Source organism: Homarus americanus, unplaced genomic scaffold (assembly GCF_018991925.1).
Source record: "Homarus americanus isolate GMGI-L3 unplaced genomic scaffold, GMGI_Hamer_2.0 scaffold30535, whole genome shotgun sequence".
In the NCBI taxonomy this organism is placed as follows: Eukaryota; Metazoa; Arthropoda; class Malacostraca; order Decapoda; family Nephropidae; genus Homarus; species Homarus americanus.
The window spans coordinates 8,594,868-8,613,383 of record NW_024732440.1 but is presented as its reverse complement, the minus strand read 5'-3'; the positions used below and the strand labels follow the sequence as shown (position 1 = coordinate 8,613,383).

Genomic DNA, 18,516 nt, shown 5'->3' with positions numbered 1-18,516 from the left:
ACAAAAAACTGTTGCTCTCTGCTGGTCTTAACCTCCTCGGCCCTCTCATGCGTCCAGTGTCGCCGCCCAGGAGAGTTTCAGTTGTCTTTTTTTTCTGTTTTTTTTTTCAGTTCTCCTTGACGAGTTGTTGATATCTATGTGCTATCCTTATGTACACTGTACCTTGCTATGAATGACGGATCATATGCCCATTCGGTCCTTCAGAAACACAGAAAAAAATTTCTTTGGGGCGCCAATAGAATGCTGTTCTAGATAACGTGGCTTTTTTTTTTTTTTTTAACTATTATTTACTTATAATCTCTTCTCCGGTTCTCATCAACGAATATATCTCTATGTGCTATCACTGTGTACACTGTATCTCCCTATGAATGGTAGATTGTAGGCACAATTTCAGTCATTGACAAAGCGCACGCACGCACGAAAGCAAGCAAGCAAGCAAGCAAGCAAGCAAGCAAGCACGCACGCACGCGAAAAAAATGTGGCACCAATAATACAACTTGGATACTGCCGGCAGTGGTGCCTGATTTCTTGCCCCAATTTGTTCTTCACTTCAAATTATTTACAACCTCCTCCGCAGTCACTGATGTCAATATGATCTGTCTTAACTAAAGCCACTCTCTCTGGTTGGCCTTTGGATGGTCCATCACAGCCATGAACACAACTCAAAAAAAAAAAAAAGAATAAATCTTGTCATAGGCAATGATTTTATGGTTGTATGCCTCCCGACCTAGGCTGTACCTTCAGTTGGTGGAGTGATTTACCATATATACAATCGTGAATAACGTTAAAAATCCTACATCGATTTACACATTCACATTACCAAAACGATCATCATGCCCTTATGTAAACACTGTCCAATTTCTGCTGCTCAACAACGAAGGCCCGAATGCCAACACGCTTTATTACAGACACAACATGACCCGACCCGCATGACCTAACTGTTATGACACTACACTGTAATGTACTGTACATACTTGTAAATATGAGTACAGTATTACCCTGCTTTACACGGCTTCACTTTCCTAAATCGATTTCTCATTTACTGGTACCTTGCCAGAACCGGACTTTCACTTTCCGCGGTGCATCTACTCATATACGCGGTGAAGTATAATTTATTTGTTATTTTTTTTATTTAGCTCATAAAATTCATACAAATTACCCTGCCAGAATATAATTTACATTGCTGGAATTCTTACAATATGATGATCATTTTAAATATAAACATTATGGATTTTGCATTAGACATACAAATTTTAGATCTAATGTAATAATTTGGTTTACACAAAGCAAATATTTTATCTTTTGTGCAAAATATATGAAGTTTATATTCAAAATAATCCCTGACCTGCAAGGAATCCAGAAATGTCAATTATATTATCCTAACTTTAGTCTGAGGTATTATTTATTACTAAACGTTAAAATCTAGTGGTTTCACCCAAACATTTCTCAGAGAGGTAGGAGCTAGTGAGCTGGGAAGAGGGGGGGGATTTGAGTCCATTATTTGAATGGACATTACCCTGGTGACTGTATTTCTCTTAAATATTAATTGTGTGAGCATACCATCATAAAATTTAGATGTTAGTTTTACTACAACATAGGTATTGTGTCCGAAAAAGTGGAGTTTGGGGGTCGGGCCAGTCTCTATTGGAATTAATCCCATATGTTCTGTTGTTCACTTTACGCGGTACCCTGTGGGTTCAATTGACCGCGTAAATTGGGGTACTACTGTAATTAGAACAATTTCCATGGTTTTCTTGAGATTAACAAAATGAAAGTGATCTGATAGGTTATTCACTGAGCACGGTAAATACTGTAACATTCCTCACGTGAAGAACATGAAGTGTGTAGTCATTGGACCTTCTAACCAACTGTGCCAGGGGGCCAAAGTAGGATAAAACTTCATATGTATTTGGCCAGGCTGTACATATTTTGTATCTAATCTCTCTTACTAGCAATGGCTAAATATTAATATTTTATCCTTACACTATTAGCACTGACTAGCAGGTTAAAATTTATCATTACAGGTTCCTTGTATAAAGTATGTGTAAACATTATTTATGAGAATAATTATAAGATATTACAGCTGCTACAATATTGATGATTATTTATATAATGATAAGTGAACAACAAGTCATGTCTTGTATTTATTTCAGATGTGATTCATTAAGTATAAAGAACTTCAAGAAAAAAGTATTGTTCTTGAGTAATTATTACTACTGTTTCATGCTTTGTGATTACTTATGATCCTTGTTAAAATAGAAATACCTAACCTAACCTAACCAATACTAAGGTGTTTGACTATCTTGGCAGTACTCACGCTTGACGTCGCGGAAGACGTATGACCCAATGAAGGATAAGACAATGACTGCAACAGGCAGAGCATAATCAGCCAGAGCTTCGCGCTTGTTGGCATTCAGGTACGGTCTGGCAAATATAAAACACATGAGAGACTGGAAAATGATGTGAAAAAAAAGTGAGAGAGTGCAAAAGAAGGATAACTTAAGTACAGTACTGTACTGTATTGAGTAGTTACAGAGTAACCAATTAACATATCAACTGAGGTCAATTCATTTCTGTACTCAGCAATTATTACAATTAAAGAAATTGAAATGTTGCTGGCTGCCAAGTAATGCTGCCACAGTGGCAAATGCATTACCATAAAGTTTGATCATATTAAACAATGAAAAGAGCTTAGTATTGGGTCATATGGGGACGAAATCTTAAAAAAAAATAATTGTTTGAATTAACAATAGTTTCATAAACAATGATCACAACAGCAGAAATACAGACCTAATAACTGGTGCTAATAGTTATGCATAATTATCATTATCTGGGTAAAAAAGATCGACATTTTTAAGAGCTATGAAAAATAATGCAAACAGTCATACGCTACCTTCTCAAAAAAACAAACAAACATGCTCTTAAATCTTGAGAGGACAATTTACTCAGTGCAATACTGTGTCTGTATATTTTGAGGATGGATTGATTACTTCCATCATTTGTAACATTCTAAAGGTGTTGGGGGATGTTCTGCTGTGACCTGAGAATTCTGACTAGAAAATTTATTCCATGTCAATGTAATGGCCATTGAGGTATCCACATCATGAAACCTGATCAACACACTAGTGGAGGGAGGAGGGCATGATTTTTAAGGTACAGTAAGTCCGCGCTTAACACCAGGGTTACGTTCCTAAATATGCGACGTTATACAAAACAACGTGAAGCGGATAAATTTTCCCCATAAGAAATAGATAAAATATGGGAGTTACGTTTCTGAGCCTCCCTTTGCCTCATGAAATACATTACATATACAGCAAATCATTACCATTTCTATACCAAAAATGCATACATATACAACTACTGTACTAAGTTTGCATTGGTACTCACTGATGGGTGGAGGTGGTAGAGCGGGTATGTGGTGGGTAGTGAAACAGAAGAGGCGGATGGTGGGAGGGGAGGAGGGTGGCGAGTCACTGAGACTGCACCGAGCTGAGAGAGCTCAGCTCAGCCAGACGAGAGAGGGTGGTGCGCCATAGAAGGTAGTCCGTGACGACGCAAAAAGATGTAGTATCGGATCATCGGGAAGTTAAACAAATTTTTGGTCTCTAAAGTTTAGCGACGTAGTACCGAAATGACGTTAAGCGGGACGACGTAAAATGCGTACTTACTGTACTACCTCTTGACCAAAGGAGGGAGGCAGAGTCGTTTTACATCATACAGCACCTCAATCCAAAATGTACAACTGATTTAACTAATGAAGTATCATAGCTGTTATGTGTCCTTTGTCAATGGTGATCATTGAGAGTTAAGGTTGATTGAGAGGTTAACTGGGGCAGACCAAACATGGGGTGATAAGGCAGTGGGGTCAGAAAAATAGTAAATGGGGTCCATAATTTTGTTATTGGAATTCAATCAATACAAAAAGCTTGAGGTGAGTATCATGTAAACAATGTCATCTCCAGGCACACCCCATAAAATACGATGAGTTTAGTAAACGAGGCAGCTGCTGAGAAAGGAGGGAAACCAGAGACTTTACCAAGGACTATTTCTGGCTTGAAAATCATGTCCACTAATACCGAAACTTTCCTTGATAAGAGAGTGGAGTTTAAAACCCTACTCAAGATACGTACATCAGCCACGTATAGTAGGTGTTGTAGAGCTGTTGGACAAGAACAGGGGAATCGACCCAGAGGAATGGAGTTCAATATACAGTAGATGGATCGACTCATTTACGAACCTTTCTCAGGCAACTTACAAAAAGGGTGTGGTTATCTATGCTAGGCAAGACCTTGGAGCCAGGTGAGAGTGCAGAGGGATGGGGGGGGGGATGTTTTTGAATAATCGAAATCATGTAAAATTAAATTAAAGGGGAGAGACTTACTCATTGTCGGATGTATCTACAGATCCCCAAACTGTAGCTTATTAAACCAAAGAAATTTAAGACAATGCTACAGCACTCAATCCTAGCCACCCACCTTGTCATGGGGGACTTTAACTATGGTGACGTTGACTGAAGAAATGAAACCACGCCAAATGACCTTAATAATACCAGTACTCTTTTTGTTGAAACTCTGAGAGACAATTCTTTATTCCAACCTGTTAAAGATCCGACTTACTACAGTGGGGAGCAAACACCCACACCGCTGGATCTAAACATAACTAACGAGGAGGGTATGGTGGCCAAGCTGGAACACCTAGCCCCCGTTGGCACCAGTCACCAAGTAACACTGTCCTTCAGATTTACCTGGTAACTGTTAATTGGTTCATGACAAAAGCATGTCAAGGTTCAAATATTACAAAGACAATTATGATGGTACGAGGGGTATTTCACGGGCCTGACTCACCAAGATACAAGAATGCAGACACTACGCTGAATATCATAGCCAGTAAAGTGAACCACTTGATCTATTAATACAAGGAGACAGATACACATGAACCATGAGGCGGTTAACAATGTTAAGAAAAAAAATTGAGACGTGGGTTAGGATAAATGATGGGCAGGGCAGGAGGATGTATGCCATATCCTGGAACCAAGCAAAGTCAGAATGTAGGAGGGCTGAAAAAGAGTTCCAGAGGCGGATTGCAAGCAAGGTCAAGTCAAACCCAAAGGCTTTCTACCATTACGCAAAATCGAAAATAAAATTGCATGTAGGCATATCAGATTTGAAACGTGAAGGTGGTAGTTATGCAAATTCAGACCAGGACAAGGCGGAGGCGTCAAACAAATTTATTTCCTCGGTGATCACAAAAAAGGATGCAAACACCCTTCCTGTGTTTGAGGAATAGTGGTTTGACACAGTGCTGACCCATATTGTGTTCTCAGAAGAGGGTATAAGAAATATATTGTCAAAGCTAATGGTTCATAAGAGTCCTGGCCCAGACATGGTACATCCCAGTTGTGCAATGAGCTTGCTAAGTTCCTTAAGATCCGGTGTTCTGCATAAGCCTGGATGACCAAAAGGTCCCCCAGTGACTGGAAAATGGCTTAAGTGAGTCCTATATTCAAGCAGGGCGATCACCACTCCATGAGTTTAATTATAGACCTATGGGAACAGGTAACAGACAATTTCACTAGTCTGAAATAATTTTCTGTTGTAAGAGTTGATTATGGCTGAGAATGTGGCTATAGATGTGGTTACAATTGTGAGTGTGGTTATAGCTGTGTTTATGGTTGCGGGTGTGTCTATAGATATGTTTATGGTTATGGGTGTGGCTATAGCTGTGTTTATGGTTATGGGTGTGGCTATAGCTGTGTTTATGGTTGTGGGTGTGTCTATAGCTGTGTTTATGGTTGTGGGAGTGTCTATAGATATGTTTATGGTTGCGGGTGTGGCTATAGCTGTGTTTATGGTTATGGGTGTGGCTATAGCTGTGTTTATGGTTGTGGGTGTGTCTATAGCTGTGTTTATGGTTATGGGTGTGGCTATAGCTGTGTTTATGGTTGTGGGAGTGGCTAAAGCTGTGTTTATGGTTGTGAGTGTGGCTATTGATGTGCTTATGGTTTTGGGTGACTAGTTGTGATTGTGATTGTAATTGTGGTTATAATTGTGATTATGGCTGTGATTATTGGTATGGGTGTTGTATGGCTGGGTGGATTAAGGACATCAAATCTGAAATGGGCTGTCAGTCAAATTGATACCACAAGGGTGTCAAAACAATTACACTGGGCTGCTTCGCCAACAAAATTTATATACCCCAGTACAACAAAAGTATGAATTGCATCTTTGTGGGATGTTATTCTAGAGATCACTGACCAGCTAGATGACATTGCCTTGGAGTACTTACGTCTTGTTAAAGTTGTAGAGCATCACTCCAAGCCAGAGCGTGCCAAACATAAGCAGGAGGTAGAGGATGGAGTTCTCTCTAGTACACACATCTGGCACCAAGGTCAGGGTTGCCTCACCCTCTCCTGCTTCTGGGATGCCAGGTGTTGAGTAAGCATCTGAGTAATTGCTTAAGATAGTGAAGGTGGAAGGGGTGCCTATGGAATATGAGGTGTAGTTGGTGTTGTTGGTTAGGCCTTGGCAGGCCGGGCTGTAGTAGTTGGCATTAAAATCTGTATGGAAGAAAGAGCATTGACTTAAAGACTCACATTGGTTATCATCAATGTTTTATGGCCAGTTTCCATACCTGGCTTAAGGACAATATAAAAGTACAGTACGCGATGTACAAACATCAAAAACAAATTTTAACACAACCTGTCCAGCAGGTTGACCCCATGACACTCGTCCTTTAAAAAGAAGCAAGTATTGGAAAGCTATGGTTTGATTTTTTTCAATACATGTTGCACAGTTTTGTGGACACAAGAACACTTAATTCACTTATATGGACATTAAGCATTGTTGGTAACCCCTTAACCTTGAAATACAGTACTGTACTTCCTTTTGGTAAGCCTACGTGTGTTTTAGATTTAATGACAATCAGATAAAGCGTTGTTGAGAATACAACACAGTACAGGTACTCTATTTGTTGAAATGGCTAAAGGATGGTAGATTCATTGACAACATTATGCAGGACACTGGGTGTGCTGTTGTTAGAAGTGTGAATGTGAATGTAATTATGGTTATTCTCAAACTAGTTAAAGAACAGTTGAGAAATAAAAATTCTAATTATTGCCACTAAGGAAATAAATCATCCATATTTAACATACTACAGAATACGGTATTCATAAACTTGTGTTTCGAATTTGAAATAAATTGGCTTAAGCAAACTTGAGAAACATCAATTCTCAAAATGGTCAACAGGGCACACAATAGTAGATTTGGATAATCTAGAACCTTAACCAGTATACTAGAAATCTTACTACTAAGAAACAGAGGACAGCACATTGACACTGGAAATCCACCAATTTGAAGTGTGCAATATAAAAACATTCTTAGATTCCAGTTATTAGGGTCATTTATTTTTTCAGTTTATCATAAACAGTGATTCCAGTTTTATGGAGTTTTGTGGTTATAACTTTTACCCTATTATATTGCAAACTGAACGAGTCAGGTGAAATTAAATTATAATAATGTATTTATATTTTTTAACTAACACATGAAAGTTCCCGAATGCAATCAACACTGTACTATTAAACAGCAGACACTTCTAAACTCGAAGTAGCAAATTTTGTGTGAAGTGGACATGGTTAGGTTAGTTTTCATAAAGGTGACTCTGTGGGAGGGTTATGGGTATGGTCATTTCTGCAGTTGCTCATATATTTCTTATGGTGTACCATATCTGACACTGTTACAGCTTATTGCATGATGACTGTGCAGTTTGTATGGTTGTAAAGCAGATGCATTTAACATCTGAAGTACACCTGGTGAAACACTACTACCATAGCCTCTTGAAACAATGATTCCCTTAAACTGAAAAACAAAAGAATCAAATCACACAAAGATAATAATCAGCAACCTGACAAGGAATATGCAAGGAAATATATAAATATATTCATAGATTTTGAGACAATGATAAACAACACACACAGTTGAAATGAGAACTGTGCTGGTGGCTGTACACTTACTCTTTCCGACAGCAGTAAAGGCGTCGTTGCAGAAGGCAATGGAGATGAAGAGGGCAAAGATCTCCTCAGTAGAGCGTGTGGACCACCGCATGAGGCGAGATACATCAAACAGTGAATACATCACCAGGAAGAAACTGTTCCACATTCCCACTGCACAGTACATTGCATGGAAGTTTAACTTGAAGTCATCGCAGATATAATATATAACTGAAATAAAAAAATAAAGATACAGGACCTGTGTATACTATCACAATACAGTACTGTATATTTATTGTGGCTAATCAAAAAGTTAATTAAAAACAGATATAATATTAAGCTTATATAGTTGTGTAGACCTATGATAATAAACAAATAAATATATAATAGAAAAAAACAAATAAACACTGTAACAATGACCCCCAACTTGGTGATGGCGTCTAAATTCTGAAAAAAATAGTTTAACCTTCCCAACCCTACCGGAACGATAACACCCGGTTTGATAGTTCCACTCAAGGAGAAGGATGGGAGTGTTTGCTGCCATGGGTGACAGTTGTGCTCATTGACACTCACTCACTAACATGATATAAAACCTGACAACAGGGTCAAAACCAAAGTTCTAATTCACTTCAGCAGCCCAAAAGTAAAAAGGGAGGGTATCAGAGTTGCTCGATTCTTGCTCAGTTATAAATGGGATTTCAGGATTATTCCTCCACTTATAACAATATGCAAGTCTCTGGCAGCTCATGTACACCAAAGCCAGTTAGGAAAAAAAAAGGGGGGGGGGGGTAGCAGCAGATATTTCCAAGTGCTCTCTGCCCAGCACAAATCATCAGTGAGGACAATTGTAATGAATCAAACTTAGCACCAATATATTAAGTTTACCATGACCGTGAAGTCTTTAGGTGGCAGAACAGGAACAGCTACCACAGTAGTCAATAGATTGGCTCATCTCTGTAAAACTAACACAAGAGACCTTCTGGCTTCCACCTAACATAGCCAATTATAACACACCGCTGTTTACATTACTTATCTACTGACCGAGCTGGAATTTTCCACCATGAAATTCATGAAGATCCCTGTTCAGATCCCCAAAATACAAAACTAACCTAAAACACACAAGGTAAAGTGAATATACAGTAGTATTGAGAAGACCCAAATATGTACTAAGAAACTGATGACTAAAGCATTAAACTACAAACACCTCTGCTCTGACTTAAAAGTCGATTCAGATAAAGCTGCATCATGAGAAATTACCAAACTATATTTATCCAACATGGAGGCATTAAAGAAAGAATGCTTCAAATTTGTGCTGAAGCATTTTTGAGACCACTTGAGGCAGTCAGGAAAGATAAGGAAACACAAATTGAGTCTTAGGTAATGTAATTGATAAAGCACATAAATACAATCCAAGGTAATCCTCAGTGGAGAAACTGTCATCATGGGCCCTGATTAAGGCTCTTTCCTCATGATCCTTTTGAAATTATTAATCTTTTTAAATCACTGTTTTCGATAACTGCAGGAAAGTGCCCCTGGTCAGATAACATAACTATATTGTGTTAATTTTTGGTGTTTTGAATATGATTCTGTTACCCCCCCCTACTCAATTTCTGGGTGTGTCCTTGCCGTGACAAGTGGGGTACCACAGGGCAGTGTACTGGGCCTGTTGTTTGTTTATTTGTTTCATAAATGACATGCGAAAAGCTATACACTGTTCCATACAAATGATTGTGGACGATGACAAGTTATTCATGGAAATTAAAAACCAAATGGACTGTGAAGAGCTACAGTAAGATCTCTGTCAGCTTCAGGAGTAGTTGAAGAGGCTGTACCAACAGTAAGGGGGGGGAAGAAAAAACAGCATTAACGGAGAGTGAATGTGAAAAGGACCCAAGTGTGTATGCTGACAACAAACTGAAGTTCTCCGACCACTGTGAGAAGAAGGTGAATCAAGCAACTTAGTTAGTAGGTCCTATAAAGAGGTCATTCAGGTATCTTAACAGTCCATCCCTTGCAACACTCTTCGAGAGTCAGGTAATTGATACTGTGATCTGACTTACTTTTGATGTAGATGGCGAGTGGAGCTGTGGTGAGCTGGATGAGGAGAGGCTGGCCAGAGAAAAGCCCCCAAAACACTCCACCTATCACCTGCCCAATGATCACCTTCTTCACATCTGGAAGAGAGAATACTTAGGTAGGTCATGGGGAAGTAGAGGCAATGTTAAGGAGGTAAACTGACTATCTGGTGTATCGCGTCAAAGTACAGACCAAGTCAACAGGGCAGAAAAACTACCAGGTGACACGTGGCAGCTAGATCATATCTGAAAGAGTGAGTGAGCATAATGGAAAATAAAAAAAGACAAGCAAAGAGTGAAACTTGTTCATAGTGCAGTACACGTACAGTAAAACAATAAATATTAAAATAGGTCTGATGCAGTGTAAATACATAAAATGAAGTACAAGCTTAATAGTAAAGACATGTTCTGCCCCCCCACCACCAAAAAACACACACACACACTTTTCTCTTGCTGTACATGTTACAAAACAATTTTGCTGCCAAAGTTTTTCGTGAACACTTAATTGCAATGTGTGTTTCACACACCTATTTTGCCATGCAGAGTATGCTTTCCATTCTTATCTTATAAAGCATGTTTCCTAAACTTGTTAGTTATGTGTTTGTTCCTCATACAGGCCATATGAATACTGTATTGAACAGTACAGTAGTTTGTTACCTATATTGCCATGCGTGTTGTGATCATTGAGGACCCCAAAGGCAATGGCTGGCAGAATGCAGGCGAAGTACAAGAAGAATGTGGTGGAGATGACCTTCTGCAGCGTCTTATGGCCAATAACTCCATCCCTGTAGTCTGAGAGGTAGTGAGGCATCCGCCGCTCTAGGTCCTCCCGCAGGCCCCGGGCGAATGAACACCGTTTTTCCTGCTGTGGGGCGACACAGACTGTTAGTTAGAACAATATTATATGTTCCTTAGAAAATACATGCCTACCATGTGTATAATGGTCTGTTCACTGACTGATGAAACTGAAATGGTTTGTATTGCCTCTTGTAGCAGAACTGCTCTTTTTATTAACTACTGTGGCAAAAATAGTCTGTCATTATTTGCAGTAGAAGAAGTACATAAGAGTAATTTGTTACCTGCTATGGCAAAAATGGCCCATTTGTTATAGCTGTGACAGAAAAATACTATGCATTTGTAAAATGCTCCATCAAAAATGGTTTACATGTCAACTACTGTGGAAGAGTTATATTTTGTGACTATTATTTAAATATCTATTAAGTGATAGAAAACAGTGAATCATGTAAATGATACTAGTTCAACTATGTTCTTCTATGTTCAAAATTAAAACCTCACGTAAGCATCCCTAAAGAGCACTGAGAGAAGACTGGATAAGTGTTGGGCAGACTCTGTGAAGTCCCCCTACTTGAAGACGATTCATGAGCGTTGAAATGTAAATCCATACAATATGTATTTTATACTAGGTTAGCGTTAGGTTCAAGGGTGAGACAATTTTAAAATGGAGAGAGGTTAGGGACGGTGATGGACGAGAGTTGCGAAAGGGTATCAGAGGGGATGCTGTGAAGTGAGGAAGACCTGAGAAAATGTGCATTTATGCTCAATAAATCCTACGTTTCTGAAATCCTCACCAATATTAACGTCTTCATTACATGAATGTGTGTTTTCAATCGGTTTATAACCTGAACACAAACTCATACAGTATTCATATTAAATGAAGTAAAGTACTGTATTCTTGTTATTATGGTGAAAACTACAGATGTATTGTATTTAGCATCAATCAGAATATTATTATTGCCATGTGTACAGTCCACAAAAAAATATTCTGCACCTTTATGATGTTATACAATATGTAACAGCATGACAGGTCGCCCAAACGGCTAACGAGCAGATCAGTGGTGAAGAGGATAAACGTAAAGTAAAGACAAACCAGACCAAGAACTCTGAATAACACGGGTTTTATATGTATTCCATGTTTACTTCCCTGTATGAAATAAATGTGACATACAGAATACATTGTATTGGTTACACAATGCACCACACAATCAGCATTACCAACCTAACCAAATTAATATGGCCTCAGTCAGTGATCATTGCAAATGCCATCAAATCCAGGGGTACAGATCTTTTTTTTGTTGACTATACAGTACAACTTACATATTCAAATTCGTCGACTCTTTCGTGGTTCATCTCTATGCGCTTGTCGTTGCTCATCTGTTGTTCCTCTGCAAGTTCTTGCGAGTGCTTGATGATGAGCCGCTTGAACTCTTCCTCATTAGTCGCCTCCAGGAGTCTCTGCCGGAAGTCCATATCAGCGAAGATTGTGGCGAAGGTGCGTCCAGTCTCCAGCGAATTCTTGGTACCTTTCTGTCAACAGCAAAAGGAAACTCTTAGTGGAAGCACTGATATATGCATATACAAACACAGGCAGAATGGTTCAATGGTTCATTGACAAAACCCGTCTTTGGCGTAGTTGTAGAGCTTTTGGTAGAATATTGGTAGCACTGTGTACTGTAGTATGAGATGATAGTAAAATCATAAACAGGTGTAATAAACCAATTCACTCACAGCCCAAAACTGAGTATTATACAGGTAGGCTACAGTACAGTATTTGAGATAAAAGAATCAGTAAGATATATGGAGATATGATTATTGTTCTTAAAATTACTGGACACATCATACTTTTTCATATTTGTGGCAATGCAGGCAATTAGTTGTTTTATTTATAACTTTAACCTTTATCCTCTTCACCACTGATCGGCTCGTTAGCCGCTTGGGCGATCGGTCATGTCTCTGTTAAGCATTGCTGGCAAGTACTGGGCATGCACCGGCTCCTGAATGTACCTGAACCTGCTCCAGTGTTGGTCAAGTCTGGTCTTGAAAGAGCTCACACTCGGTGCCGTCACAACACTCTCTGGTAGATTGTTCCAAGAGTTCACAACTCTCACTACAAAAAAGTTTGCCCTCACAGTTTTCTGGACGTGCAGCTTCTTCAATCTTGAGCTGTGACCCCTTATGGGGCGAGCGTCCGCCAGCTGCAAGTAAGGACACTCGACTGAGTAGTGTCCCTTGAGATGCTTATACACCTCTATTAGGTTACCCCTTGCCCGTCTGTAGTATAAGCTCGGCAAGTTCAGGGGCTCCAATATCTCAGGGTAACTGAGGTGCCGAAGTGCAGGCACCAGTCTGGTGGCCCTCCTTTGAACATTTTCAACCAACTGACAGTCCCTAGCATATTAGGGTGTGTCATACGGAGGCGAATTTTTTTTTTTTCGAGTTTGAAAAATCGGCCCATGGTATTAATGATGTAGTTCTATGTGCAGAATCATGTGATATCTTCAGATTTGAAAAGTTTTCATTTTTTGCTAGGTAAATTTTAACTTGAAATCTTATGAAAATTCAGTATTCCCACCCTTTTACCAACACCACTAAATAGCTTATTTAAAGTAAAGTAAATGTATCAGGTTAATTTATTAGGATGAAAATGATCCAGAATAGTGAAACGAATGATCTTGACACATTTATTAAATTTAATATTCCTTTAGAAAACAAAATCATCAAATACAAAAACCGGTTTTACTACTACGACCCGGTGTTGCTGCACACCATAGAGAACATGTCTTTCTTGCTTCTGTTTCTACTCATCACCTCCCTGCTGACCACCTGAGCTCGGATGTAGCCTTCCCTCCTCTCCTGGCTGTACACGTGACTGCTGGCCTCGCTCACTTGCTGTACACAACGCTCTATGCTCTGGGTGTGCGAGGGCCAGGCAGGGACATGCATGGGGTTGTCCAGGAAAGCTCTGACTTGAACATTGGTGAGGCTGCAGGTAAGAGGGGGCTCACTGCCAGCCTGGATGTTATCCAGATCTATGAGATCAGTGAGGGTCTTGGCACCTAGATTGACTTCAGGAGTCTTCCTGACCCTGAAGGAATCGTCACCAACTGATTCATCATGCCCAGATCCTCTCATAAGTCTCATATCCAAGATCTTTTTGACTGCCACTCTTCTCTCCTCCTCATCCTTACTGCAGAGCATTGTCTGCAGAACTGCCTCGGGATGAGCATACCAGGAAGATCTCCTCACAGTCTGTTCCACAATCTGAACAACCTTCCTTGGCTGACTCCTCAGGAGCTCAAGCTGGAAGAGAACATACCTCGGACCTTCGGAGAACGATGACTTGACCTTGGTGTTGAACCAATTTGGCAAGTAGACACTCACGATGAATTGGACAATAAGTCTCAGGTTGTGAAGCTGGTTCCCTTTCAGTTTATGATGAGCGACCCAAATTCTGCAGAACCTGAGAGCCGTTGAGAGCCACCTAGAATGTGAGACTGGACCTATCTGCAGGTAAGCAAGTCTATCAGGCATGACCCCAGTTTTGATGGCACTGCAAATCATGTAACCATAGTACTGGTCAGTACTCAGGTCGTCAATGACAGTATGTGCAAGCTCAACGAGTGGAGGGCCAACTGAGATTTTTTCAAAGCTCGGATTTATTTCTAACTCAGTGGCAGAGTCCAGCATCTTGCCAAGAGGACCAGATCATCTGTTGTTTGAAAGAGTCTTGCCATCCAGCTCCTGGATCAGATGTCTGAGTGGCAACTCGTTGGTGTGGAGGTCACAAACAATCCAGACCAGCTTCCTCCCAATCTTCCGCTCTATCCACTGTATGACCCCCCCTTGCCACCCTGTGTTCGTGTTGGTGCTGTCCCCTCCAATGGCCTGCAGGGTCTGGTCTACGTTCCTCTCTCTGAGCCAGTTCACAATGTTATCTGCCACTATCTCAGCTGGTTTCCTGATGTCATCTTTCTCTGGAGTGAAATGCCACAAATACTTCCCTCCTGGTTCACTGCAGCAGGAGTAGTGTTCCTCCTTCACCATGGCAGGGAACAACTTGTCAGAATCTCCAACTTTCATGAACACTTTAGTGTCACCCTTCTCCCATCAAAGAACAAACAATTGATTCCATTTTCTCTTATCCCCTTATCAAACTCCTCTTCTAGGTTACTGACAAGTTTCTCCTGAGCTCTCCTTACTTTGTTATGATCTATCACCAGGTGAACATCATCAGGTGTTATCAAACCACGTCAATCCAGGCAGCTGTTGCTATCTCTGCAGTTTCTCTGAGACCAGTGTGGTGTCGCATGCTGGCCAGAGCTATGCTCGGGATATCTTTCCTATTTCGAATCTTATGCCTGGAAGGTTTGGGATCATTATTTTCTGGGTTAGGGACAAAGTCACCATTCTCCTGGTCAGCACTCGGATCAGCCATGGGGAAGTCATTAAACTCTGAATCAGCTTGACTCCAATCATCGGCCTTTTTTACCTCATCCTGGGCCTTCTCAAGTCTCTTTTCCTTGGCAACTCTTCTCCTCTTCTGTCTCTCTGTGGCAGCCTCCTGTCTCTTGGACTCCGGAATATCTTGGCTAGAAATCATGAGAGCCCCTATACTGCCAGTCTTCTCTCTCTGTGCTTTGACAAATGCCAGTTCGATCACAGGAATCTTCAGTTCATGCTTGCAAATACAGGAGATGTGGGCCTCGGATTTACAGTCACGATCGCATCCAAACTCAGGATAGAGAACAATTGGGCACTTGCAAGTAATTATGTCAAATAACTGGTCCAGTTGCTTGGCAAAGCTGTCCTTAACTGCAAGTTTTCCTCTCCCAAGAGAGATATCTCTTGCCTTTTCCCAACTGGCTAGCAGTCTCTCACTAATCTTCTTCTGACTTGTTATGACTGGAGGCTTGAACTGAGCGTTAGCCAGAGTGTACTGTGCCAAGACAGCTTTGGTCATATCACTGGCAATGTCTTTGTTTGTGTAAGTTCTTTGGTTCTTTTCACTGATTTGCCTGATTAAAACACCGTATCTCAAAGCATCTCTCAATGTAGGCAACTCCGACTTCAGGAGCTCTCTCCCAGACCCAAGATAGTGACTGAGATGGCTGGATTTTTGGTTCCTCGTCCTGACACAAGCAGCCATCGCAAATATTATCAACTTATAAATGCATCAGAATCTGAAACAGAAAAAATATTGTTAGTTGGGTTGTTAAAGAATGAAGTCAGAAAGCAATGTTCACTATTTAATTGTAATGCACTAATGCAGCTGTACGTTAGATTTTCGATAAATTTCACGCTAAAATTTACCTAGCAAAAGGTTGCAAAATATTGAAACTGAAATTATTTTCTGTTTATATACACTAAAATCTACCAAAAAAGTGATGGGCCATTAGTTTTAGCTGATCTTCCCTCCTATGACACACCCTACTAGCATATCTCAGGGACCAGACGGGGTGACATTACTCCAGATGGGGAAGCACTTCATTCTTGAAGATCGTTACGAGGGACGGACCGTCTAGATATCTGAACGACCTTCTTATAAGACCCAATAATTTATTTGCCTGATTTACCTTCTTCTCGCAATGGCCCGAGAACTTCAGCTCATTGTCAACATACACACCTAGGTTCTCACATTCAGTCTCAAATAGTGCAGTTTCTTCATCCCGTTGGGACATATGATACGCCTCCTTACAGTTGGTACGCCCCAGGTGCATCCTCTTACACTTCGTGACATTGAATCTCAGCAGCCATTTCTTCGACCATTCTTGGAGCCCACAGGGGTCCTTCTGCAGGTCTTCACAGTCCGCTTGGTTCTTGATTCCCGAAATAACTTGGCTTCATCGGCAAACATTTGTGTGGAGGAGTGTTACTAACATTAAAACCATGTGCATTTACTGTATAGTCACTAAGAAAGGTAGAAACCACAACAAAAAACATGCAGAATTAAAATTTAAAACAGATAAAACGAAAACACCAAAAGTAAAAACAAAGGACTGACGACCCAATGATAAACAAAGGAAAAAACAACAAGAAAAACTTCACGCAGCGATCTGGTTGAACCCAGATTCTTTTAAACTCTAAATCTGTACTTCTATCCCCTCCCCCCTCCCCCTAACTCCTACTTCTTCCCGATCTTAACTAATGACATCAAGATAGCTAAGGTATCTTCAAATATACTGTAAGAGCATTTAACACAGCGACTCGCCGTCAAGTAAGGGTGGAACGGCCTGCTCAATCTCCGGCCAGACTGTATCACGAATTCCTGACCCCGACGGTTTTCAGATTTTGTACATCTACAATTGTACATTTTGCAATTTGTATTGTATTATTGCTGTTGGTGTACGCTAATTCTCTTCGCGTACAGCTTTTCCTCAATGTACACTCTGTTCCCCATGTAAAATTCAATTTTCTTGTACAAACATTATACCTGTCGTAATTTTTTTTTAAATCCCCAAAGCAACTCTAATTAAATAAACAGGATTACTTGAAGGTAAGGTGGTGGGGGGAGCAGGTCTCATAATGTGCCACAATCAAGCCACATATTATTACGAAGCTCCTGGGGATATGCTCGAACCCTCATGAAGCAGGGTTTGTCACCGTGTCCTAGGCCATAAACCAACAGACCATGGGTGTTCAAAGAGTGGTCGAGGGCCATGTATGTGACCATCTCTCTATTCTCCTACAAGATCACCTGTTGACCTTTCACTGGCGTCCGAGTTCTTTATCTAAATGTTATTAGTTTGTGCTGAAAATAGCCTACTTTTTTATAGATTCGAAACGTGATGTGGGTATGTATGTATGTATGTATGTATGTATGTATGTATGTATGTATGTATGTATGTATGTATGTATGTATGTATGTATGTATGTATGTATGTATGTATGTATGTATGTATGTATGTATGTATGTATGTATGTATGTATGTATGTATGTATGTATGTATGTATGTATGTATGTATGTATGTATGTATGTATGTATGTATGTATGTATGTATGTATGTATGTATGTATGTATGTATGTATGTATGTATGTATGTATGTATGTATGTATGTATGTATGTATGTATGTATGTATGTATGTATGTATGTATGTATGTATGTATGTATGTATGTATGTATGTATGTATGTATGTATGTATGTATGTATGTATGCATGCATGCATGCATGTATGTATGAATGAATGAATGAATGAATGAATGAATGAATGATTGATTGATTGAATGAATGAATGAATGAATGAATGAATGAATGAATGAATGATTGATTGATTGATTTTTACTCTAATATTTTTCATAATAAATGAGATATAAAGCTCGACCCATGTGTAAATGATAGAGCAACTATTTAAAGATTATTATCAATGTTTGCTATATTAATGATTGATGGATTGACAACTAATTTTACTGATATCGTTAGACAGGTCGTGATGGACCTATCCTTCGGCTTTCAAGATCACGGGACGTTACATCATTGGATTTGTTCCTTTTTGTTAGAGGTGATGAGTACAAGAGTGGGTTGCCAACACCCATGAGCTACGATTCACTGTCAGGGATGCAGTACCGATGGCTGATGCTGGCATGCTTGAACGCACATGGCTGGAGATTGAATATCAATTGGATGTTGTACGGGCAACCAGTGGTGCGTGTTGGAAGTG

At 40.0% G+C, this 18,516-nt stretch overlaps 1 protein-coding gene across 1 annotated transcript in view; it reads right to left on the bottom strand.

Moving 5' to 3' along the window:
* LOC121868799 (sodium bicarbonate transporter-like protein 11) overlaps positions 1 to 18,516 on the bottom strand; it is a gene marked incomplete in the record, with an annotated part of 115,051 nt that overhangs the window by 37,268 nt on the left and 59,267 nt on the right. The window contains 6 exon segments of the mRNA XM_042369736.1: positions 2,318 to 2,424; positions 6,286 to 6,556; positions 8,009 to 8,215; positions 10,045 to 10,158; positions 10,717 to 10,924; positions 12,175 to 12,384. Of these exon segments, the coding sequence (XP_042225670.1) occupies positions 2,318 to 2,424; positions 6,286 to 6,556; positions 8,009 to 8,215; positions 10,045 to 10,158; positions 10,717 to 10,924; positions 12,175 to 12,384 (1,117 nt within the window).